At 42.6% G+C, this 9,930-nt stretch overlaps 1 protein-coding gene across 1 annotated transcript; it reads left to right on the forward strand.

Moving 5' to 3' along the window:
- The first annotated feature begins 775 nt into the window (after positions 1 to 775).
- Positions 776 to 4,539, forward strand: lratd1 (LRAT domain containing 1). Its single transcript, XM_046373980.1, has 2 exons — positions 776 to 955; positions 1,415 to 4,539. Exon 2 carries the CDS (start codon positions 1,452 to 1,454, stop codon positions 2,238 to 2,240), a length of 789 nt encoding a protein of 262 aa, XP_046229936.1. The 5' UTR covers positions 776 to 955; positions 1,415 to 1,451; the 3' UTR covers positions 2,241 to 4,539.
- Positions 4,540 to 9,930: the final 5,391 nt, after the last annotated feature.

Here is a 9,930-nt window from a genome sequence, read left to right on the forward strand (position 1 = left end):
GAAAAAGTGAGTCACAGGGCTGAAATTTGATTTGGATTTCATTTCAGTCATATTTTGTTCTCAGACACAACATCAGTACAGAGTAAAATATAGAATATGCATTAATCTCCCAGTAGACTCTTTTGTTTTGTTGTTACCTTGCACACAAACACACACCTGCCTCCAGCCCCTCCCTCTATACCAGGCACATACACACACACACACACACACACACACACTGACAGACATGGGGGAACATGTAGATGTATAGCTAGTGAAGCATGTGGAAATAATTTGCAAGCTACACGTGGGAACTGTAGGACAGAGGCGACTCATGTTGGCGGAAACACATTTGTCATATCCTACAGCAATAGTGCGCATGCGATAAGAGTGCAGTCTGGAACATTTTTTGAGATAGTAGACAGTTTATTGCACATGAGAGCGCAATAAAAACAAAAACAAAAAAAAACTCAAGCTTTTCTCATATGCTCGTCTTGAGAAATGCAGGCTGTTATCGCTGCCGACTGTTGTCCGGAGTGTGCGTTCACAGACTCCGCTGATCATGTTGAGAATTCCACAGCTCTCTCTCACAACAAAAACCATGCCACGGTAACAGCCGCCTATCGCCGCCAGCTGCCCTGTGCGCACCTGGTTGGATCCTCTGATTGACTGGCATGTTGCTCCATGGTTCCCATTGGACCCGTGGTAATCGACCCTTGACTATGCTCCAATAAGACTGACCGAAGGCGGGGCGTGTCGGCCGAGGCGGAGCTCTCCTTGGTACTTAAATGGAGCTGGTGCTGAGGGAAACGAAGTACAAGCACGCACTACAGCCGGAATTCCCGGTGCAAACAGAGACAGGTACGTGTAAGAAGAAAGAGGAAAGGAGAAGAGAAAGAAAGGGAGCAGAGGACCGACAGCCCTCTGTACTAATGGACCATAAGGATATTTAAACATTTGCCCGGGGAGCGCACAGGTATCCTTTCTCTCCAGTTTCTTTTCATTTTACGCCGTGCGTAAAGACACAAGACTTGCTTTTATTGACGGTACTTTCTCTTTTCTCACTCTTTAACTTCTGCAAGCCTCAGACCACTTTTCTCTCTCTATTTCTTTCCTTGTTTCCTCTGCATGGGAACCGTGGACTCTTTTCCATTCCATCGGGATTAATGATTGACTAATGGTGTGAAGGGAGCAAGGGGCAGTGGATCATTGATTATGTTAGTGTACTCTTTCGGCTCAATAACACGAGAGAGCTCTCGCTCGCCACTTCTTGGAAGTGTTGAGTGTCTTCTTAGCCTACTCTCTCATCTATTGAGCAAAGGGGTTTAGAAGCGTTTGTGCATAATGAATCTTGTTCTATAAAAAGGTGTACTTCACGCTATTGACACTTGTCTCTCCATCTATCTCTCCATCTCTCTCGTCATATCCCTCTCAGACACCGCAGTCCATGCCTCTTCCTTGCCAGGTCATTGATGGGAAATCAACTGGATCGGATCACCCACCTCAGCTACAGCGAACTGCCCACGGGGGATCCGTCCGGGCTGGAGAAGGACGAGCTTCGGGTCGGCGTCGCCTACTTCTTCTCTGACGAAGAGGAGGAGGTGGATGACCGCACTCCGTCCGACTGCGGCTTCACCAAAGACCACAGCCCTGCCGAGGAGGGACCCTTCTCGGTCAGCGAGGTGGAGTACTCAGCCTTCTGCTCCCAGGAATGCATCTTCTCCAAGCTACGAGAAAACGAAGACTTGAATGTGTACTCGGTCAAAACTTTGCTGACTATGTGCAAACCGGGGGACCTGCTGGAGCTGGTGGCGACCGCGCAAGCCCCCCACTGGGCTATCTACGAGCAGGACGACCAGGTCATACATCTGCACAAGGGCGAGATCCGCAAGGACAGCCTGCTTGAGATCAGCAACGGCCGCCACGGGAGGATAGTCAACAATCGGTACCGGTACCGACCGCTTCCTCCTGACCTTGTGATGCAGAACGCAGTGGGACATCTGGGCCTGAGCAGCGAGGAGATATGCTGGACCAACTCGGAAAGTTTCGCAGCCTGGTGCCGCTTTGGGAAACGGGAGTTCAAAGCAGGGGGAGAGGCGCACTCAGCGGAGCAGCAGTATTTCCTCAAAGTGCATCTGTCCGGCAGCGGGGTGCACACTCTGGTCTTTCGCAGCCTAGAGGACATGATCCGGGAGAGAAGGCGAGTGGACGCCAGTGGAATTCTCAAAGAGCTGTCTTTGGTTAACGGGGGCAAGGAGTGATCAGGGATTCCGTTTGATATCCGCTCCTCCTCCCCCTTTCTCTCCCCCCCACCCCCCACCCCTTGCCTTTCCTCGCCAAACGCGCACGGACGCACAGTTTTGCGCACACATAAACGTACTCAGCACACATGCACACAAGCACACGGACGCACAGACATGCAAGGACCTGTTGGCTTTGGACTGTGTGTGTGTTCCGGATGGACCCCGAGCCGCGTCTGGACCAAAGGCGCTCTGAGGAATTTCCATCAAATTGCAGAGTGTTGAAAACTGAGAGAGCGCGGCCATATAAACAGACAACGCCCCTTCAGATTAGATTCGTGCTGTGTGGGACACACGACTTCTACTAAACCCATTGCCCCGAACAGTGAAATCACCTTTACAAATGGCACATAGCGCACACGGCTCGGTTTGGTTTTCTGTTTAATTTCTCGGGATAATGGAACTGGCCCCTTCTCGGCATAGGGCGCCTGCTGCGGCAGACCAGACGGTGAGACCGGGAGAGGGAGAGATAGATGGGGGTGTAGATGAAAGATAGGATCTGGGATGGCTCTCGAAAAGTCTCCCTTATATTTTTTTACTGTTAGCTTTAAGACCGGGACTGACCATAACACAGATCCAAGCCACTGATTCATAGACATCTGACAGTCCCAGATGGCTACGCAGTTGCCTAAACAAAGCATTTGGCTTGTTCAAGCTCCCCTTTTGCCATAACAAAAGTATTGTCATTTTCACAATGCTGTCATCCTGCTCCACAGCACTGGATGTATGTGTAAATTGTATTCATATATTGATTTCAATTTGAGTCCCTTATTTTTGTATTTAAGTTTAGTGGATTTAACCATGATATCTCTTTTTTTGATTCAAATAAATGGAGGTTGGAATATGAAAACAGTCACTTGGTCTAAGCAGGTGTTGTTTGGTCACACGTAATTATATGAACACACAAACACATGATCTCCCACTTACTCTCACTCTCTCCCACACACAAACACAAAGACGAATGTATGAATTATTGATGTTCCAGTGCCTCCTGACCTTCGTCAAGCCAAATAGGCTTCATATATATCTACACAGTATTTGGAGGCAGTAAAATGGTCATCTGCATCAAACCTATAAAGGCTTTATGAAAAATCCATAAGGGATCTCGGAGCTATAGTGTATAGGCAGCCGTATAGACTCAGTGGGAACATACAGTGTTTGGCCACTGGCTATTTTTCCATACGTAGGTTTTATCCAACTGGCATTTACACATTAACAGGCATTTCAATCTCCCAATTGTGTGTTTTTTCTACTTCACAGCAGAATTACCAAAATTAAGTTATCTTCTTCAGTCACACTTTACATCTGTATTGTGAACAAGATGTCCTCTATATAATACTTATCATGAGGAAACTGTGTTGTGTTGTTATGGCACCTGCAGCAGCTTTATCTTTGGACTGATGGTTTTACTCTTGTGCTATGAGAGTCAAGGCAGTGCCTTCCTCCTCTCATGTGATGTGTAGTAGCAGTTAAGGTGGGATCAATCACCTCAGTGGTCTGAAGACGCCAGTCTACCTTCACTTGTCTTCTTAGGTTTGCTTAATTGAGTCTGAAAGGACCAGAGAGTGGATCTATGGAGAGGTTCTGCAGTAATGTGTGTCTTTGTTCTGCCTGGCAGTCTGCTACACCTGTGATTTATTTATGATTGTATTCATAAGCTGAAGAGGTTTCAAAGTATCAGTTTACCACTATAGATCGTGTCTGGTTCAATCCCCACCTCTATGTATTAGTGATTTTAGCCTTAATTTGAACATAAATAGCAAAACTGCAGTTGATGTGGCTAAATCCAATTGCGGAGAAATGGCAGACAAAGACTTTATATGTGACTGTGTGTGTCTGGCTGTGCGGGTGTGTGTGTGTGTGTGAGAGAGAGAGAGAGAGAGAGCGAGGGGGAGAGAGAGAGGATGCAGAAAAACCAGCACACATGTGCAGTGTTTCCCATGTGTGCTTGTCTCTGGTGGGCCTGGTTTTGTTTGGTGTTGGATATGTTTATTGCCCTGATAAGCTCAGACAGACCCACATCTTCTGTCATTTCTGTTGTGTGTTTGAGTTTGCAGATGTTGCAAGTTCAGCCCTCAGACAAGGTTTGTTTCAAAATATAGAATAATAAGCCTTTGAATATTGTAAATGTTCCTTTAAGAATTTTTTCTCCAGCTATTGACCTAAATGCTTTATTCTGTTGTCTTTTCTGCAAATATATTGACACACTCCTCTTGTTAACTCCATGTCTTTTAATTCTCTTCAGCTTCTCTTGGCTGGTATTTCTTTTCCATTTCCATAATTTTCATGTCCACACAGTCAAATGCCACCTAATTCTGCTTCGATAGCTACTTTTACTTTAAAATTGGGAAAACTGAAACTCATGTTTCAAACAGATGTTTCCTATTTAAAATTGGCGTTTTAATTCACCAGCATTGTCATTCTCGCTAACAAATATCAAGATGAAAAAAATCATTTTACTGTTGTTTTATCTCTCTGCTTTCTTGTGTTTTACCCACTCATGACTGTTGTGTCCATTCGGTACATTTTTAACAGGCTCCATGTTAAAATGAGGTTGCCCCAGGTGTGTATGTGTGTGTGTGCGTCAGACATCTCCCCTGTGAGTTTGAAGAATCAGGGTAGTGGGGCAGCCAGTGTTAAGAGTTTGTATGTGTGTTTGTGGTCTGTGACTAATAGGCCCCGGAGAAAGATTTACTAGTGTGTGTGTGTGTGTGCTCTCCGGGCAGATAATACACATCATGCTGTTAGCTTGAAGAGAGGCTTCTGCATCTGACATGACAGTGTGTGTCTCTCTGTGTGTGTGTGTGTGTGTGTGTGTGTGTGTACTATATGTTTGTGAGAATGGGTGAAATTGTGAGACCTAACTACCAAGGTTTTGTCAGGCTGCACATATATTTATATATATTTTGGCCACATGCTGTATGCATTTATATTTATGAAGGTCTGAATCTTTGTATCTATCAGCAACAGCGTGAAAGTAGATGCTGTTACTAGGGAAACTCCGACCACTGTCGTACTGTATATCCATTGAGCTCTTGTGTCTACATGCATGTGTGTGTGGCTGTACAGACATCCCATAGATTAAAGCTGGTTGTTAGCACTAATAGATTCTCATATGAGACAAACATATGTAAACCTCTCTTTCTCCCTCTCTCTCTAGCTCTCTCCGGCTCACACACTGAGTATAAGCTATTACTCCTTTGTGCAGTGGCATGGATGTATTCACACTGGGGTTTGTCTTCAGCGTGTGTGTGTGTGTGTGTGGACAAAGCGGATCCCAGCTTGCCTGCTGCCAGCTAAATCAGTGGTCTCAGAGGAGATGTTCTAGGGAGGAGGGAACAAGTCAAAATATCCTGTCTGCACGATGCCTTTAAGAGGATCTCCCTCTAATCTAGACACTGGCCTGAACTCCCAGTGGACTTGAATGTCTTGTTTTCCTCTTCCGTCATTCTTTAGGTTGGGCGCTTTGCCAACAACATATGCAACACAGCTGGTGATGTAAATGTGGCAGTGGTAAATGGGTTACATGCTGTTAAACCCTTGGTAACAGCGGTTTTCACCAAACCTCTGTTGCAAAATGTCTGAATACATCACACACAGTACTTCTGTGTTTGAAGCAGCAGCTACACATTGACATTTAAAACTGATTGCATGCTACAACACATTTGTAATTTGAATTACATGGCCAGCTGGGCTTGGTTATCAGTGCCCTCAAAGCATTGTCTTTGTGCAGGATTGATTAAACCTGTAACTGGTTGGTATATGAAGACAGGACAGCAGTTCTATAAACTGGGGCCTGAGTCCTGAAAACTGTATGCAGCATCCTAGTTTGTCATTGGTATTTTTTCCTCTAAGTGTTTGCACACCATGAAGTCTTAAAAGTCTGGTGATCTTCTTTTTCTCAATGAAAGGACTAGTACTGCAAGTATTGCCTGTTTATCCAAAACCTGAAGAAAAGCTATTAAAAACACAACACTGAGCTGCATTACTGCACTGGGTGACATGTTACTTCATTTTGATGAACGTGGGTGCTGTAGTTTGTTTTGACTCGGTCCCGCATACATCATCCAGCTGCTGGAAATGCTCACTATAGAGCAACAAACCTGCAGCTGAAATGAGTCCCCAACAAAGGCACTATTTACTCCTGTTTGAGTAATGCCTCTTAAAAACTACAGTGCTCAGCTGCTTTAGGAATTGTTTTAGTATTTGTTTAAATTAAAGTTTCTATTTGTGACCTCTTTTTAAAAATGTACAACTTCAATAAGAACTAACGGGCTCGCAGCTGAGAGCCACAGGCTGGGAAGCGGATTTGGAAAGAACTGAGAGTCCGATTAAGTTTGTTTTGGTGTTTTCGTGAGATATGTGGACAATAACAGAAGTAAAGAAGCTTCATTCTTTTATGACAGGAATGTGGTGCCAAAAACTCTTTAAACTGAGAAGGAGCTAGAAATGCCAGACGCTGTGAGTCACTACTTCATGTGGTACCGACTTATCCGTCAGTTGACTATCATCAGGTAAGAATGTTGAATGTTAGATGGTTAACACAGGTGAGATTCAGGATTATGCTGTACCTTATGAAGGTCGGCCATGCCAAAGGGTTGTAGTTAACTAAAATGATAAGAAGTAGGGGAACCTCATCTCTAAATGAACATGTGGTCGTAGTTTCATGGATACAAACAATGCCCCAAAGTATAACGGCATGTTTTCACTACTAAACTACAGTAAATGTCTTCCCACTGGAAACAACCAGCACACAAAGCCCAGCTGTGTCCCGCCCAGCCTTCTTGTCACACATCTACAGATCTTTTGTCTGCACCTAGCCACTGAGGATTAAGTGCTGTATCCGATCAAAACCTGTTTGCTCAATTCAAAATCTGTGCTGTACATAGTTTGGAAGACATGTACAAACAACGGCTAAATATTTTGTAAATCACCGGTGATTTGGACACTTTCCGCTGCAACTTTTTTGGTACCTTTCTTGTACATAAAGCAATGTGATTTTAATGTGTGTATATATATATATATAGTCGTCTAATGTGCATTTACTTCATATATTTCTATCTTTTATCTATCTATTCTTTTCAGGGCAGTGACCTTTCAGCTATAAAAAACACAACTAGCACTTTTTAAAGACACAAACACTCACAGGATTTTTACCAGTAAAACCATCAAACTGAAAGATTACAAGTAAGAATCCTGCATTCAGAGGTATAGCTACAGAGATACTAGCAACAAAATGCTTTTGAAGTATCAAAAGCACTCATTAGCATGTAAGCAGTACTTTAATGTTGCACCTTGTTGAGGTGAAGTTAATTTTAACTGTTTCTTTATACTTTTGATTTGTTTATCAGAATCAGAATTCCTTTATTTATCCCTGAAGGGAAATTCTTAAATGTTAATGTTTAAGAGTGCAATATATTTAATCAACTGGTGACATGTGTCTGAAAAGTATCACGTAACTATAGTAATAATTCTCAAAATACTCAAGTAAAGTAAGTACGTGCAGTATTTAGCCACTTTCCACCATATTTAAGGGGATTTGCAAGTGTTAAGTTCTTTATATGGCAGTGTAGAAGATCAGCAGCTGGAAAACACTTTTAGGTGAAAAAACTCAACTGCAACATTTCCTACAGCCCATGAATTTTCTATTGTGAGGGCAACCGTTCCAACATTTGACTGTGCTTCACTGAGTTTAGGGACTGAATGGCCTGAGGATATGTGCTGTGCTGCAGCTTCACCCCTCTGGTCCTCTCCACCTCTGTCAGGAGAATGCTTCTGCTAAATGTCAGCAGCATATTGTTGTCAACAACCTCTTAAAATGTTGAGGGAGTACCTCTCACTCAGTTGGTTGCACAGCTTTGCAAACATTAGGCTACCTTCATGTTTACTCTGAGCATCAAAGACGAAGGTATTTGATTGCTTTTTAGGAAGAGAAAAGAAAAAGATTCATGTCATCCTCAAGTTGAGGATGACATTTGTGAGGTGAAATCTAATTTGGACAAGAGTGAAATGGAAAAAATAAAACGATAGGAGTCATTTCCTATTCCTTTGAAAGCAGCAGGTCCCTTTCACAAACGTTTGGTAAATGTCTCATTACATTTGCATTTAGGCTTTTCATATTCAGTGTTTTTCACAGTGGACCCTTCCCTTAAATCAGCTCCATTTAACAGCTTTTTTCCCCCTCATAATTGAAAATGCATAGCTATAGTTTCCTAAACATATCTGTAGAAAATAATGAGCAATTTGCCAAAGATAAAATATTCATGCAAAGTAAATCTTCATGAAAACATTCTCAACAGGAGATTTCACTTTGAATTCATTATATTAATGGTAATGAGTTGCTTTAGCTTTTGCAATGGAGGTCAGAAGTAGCGGGGATACAAATTTCTGTCCATCAGAGGGTTTGACCCCGGGTTGACTGGTTAAACGACAAATATTGTGCCCATCAGTCCTCCCTGCAGCTCTGACTGTTTTATGCGTGTGGCCCCGTCTTCCTCCTTCTCACTTCTTCATGAGTGAGAAGAGAAATTGCCCTCAGGCTGTGGCCCAGTGCAATCACAGTTTGATTAATGGGAAGGACCTAACATAGCCCCATCTTTCCATCTCTGTGGTTTTAACCCTTTTTAAAAAGTCACAGGAAAAGGTTACTGTAAATGTCATTATGAGCATTTCACAACCTTCCTGGTCGCCTTGCTCTGAATAACCCACTGCTAAATGTCATTCTCTTAACATTTTGTCATGTTATACTCCAGAGTGTTTCCCCAGTAAAGGTTTATGCTTTACCATTTCATAACATTACTCTTTTTCTCTTGCATCTTTTACAGTTGCACATTGTTGAATAATGCCCTGAGTGAATTCATTTTCGCAGTTTGAACAGAGATCCTTCATTTCTCTCTCTCTCTCTCTTACTCTGCAGTCACACACTGCAGAAGTTGATGTGAGGGTGTTGGCGCAGCTAAAAAGATAAGCATATGGTCATCTGACAGTCAGTGTGTGGTCTTCTAAGACTATGTAAGAGGTGAGAGGTTGGTGAATAAGCAAAGCTCATCCAGGACCACGGTGTGTGTGTGCATATTTATGACCACAGTTCATTTCCAGCTCAATACAACAACATTTGTGAGACAGGGCTGGACAATAAAAACGTATTATCTCAATGATTTCTACATTCGTGATGATATAACACTAAGCTCAAGACACGTTCACTTTTTCCGCAAGGGATTTACAAATTTTTGTACAATAGTACAAATACAATAGTTAAGTCTAATCAGCCTTCAGTACTGTTAATACTAAAATAAAATATAAAGTGCAGAATTCAAATTTAGAGCCAAAATAACCTTTTTTTCAACACTGGAAAGTGTCTAGCCCTTTAGCAAAAAGGAAAATGTCTGAAATCTTAGCTAATAATCGATTCAACTTCCTTAACAATTAGTGAACTCCATAATAAAAGGTCTCTGAGACGTTCTGATCACTCATCATAACATTTCATTTTTAGTGTTAATTAGTCCATGATAAACCTGAAATAAACAAGAGGAGACTAGCCCCCAAAATCAAAACTACACATTTTCCTCTTACATGTAGCCTACCGCTATTTATCCACCTAGATTACTTTGGTCTAAGTTGTCAAGTTATAGAGATATCAGTTGTAGAGATG

This window comes from Scatophagus argus, chromosome 19 (genome assembly GCF_020382885.2).
Source record: "Scatophagus argus isolate fScaArg1 chromosome 19, fScaArg1.pri, whole genome shotgun sequence".
Classification (NCBI taxonomy): Eukaryota; Metazoa; Chordata; class Actinopteri; family Scatophagidae; genus Scatophagus; species Scatophagus argus.

Excerpts from the sequence above, each read along its gene's own strand:
- lratd1 (XM_046373980.1), top strand. The coding sequence starts at position 1,452 with ATGGGAAATCAACTGGATCGGATCACCCACCTCAGCTACAGCGAACTG.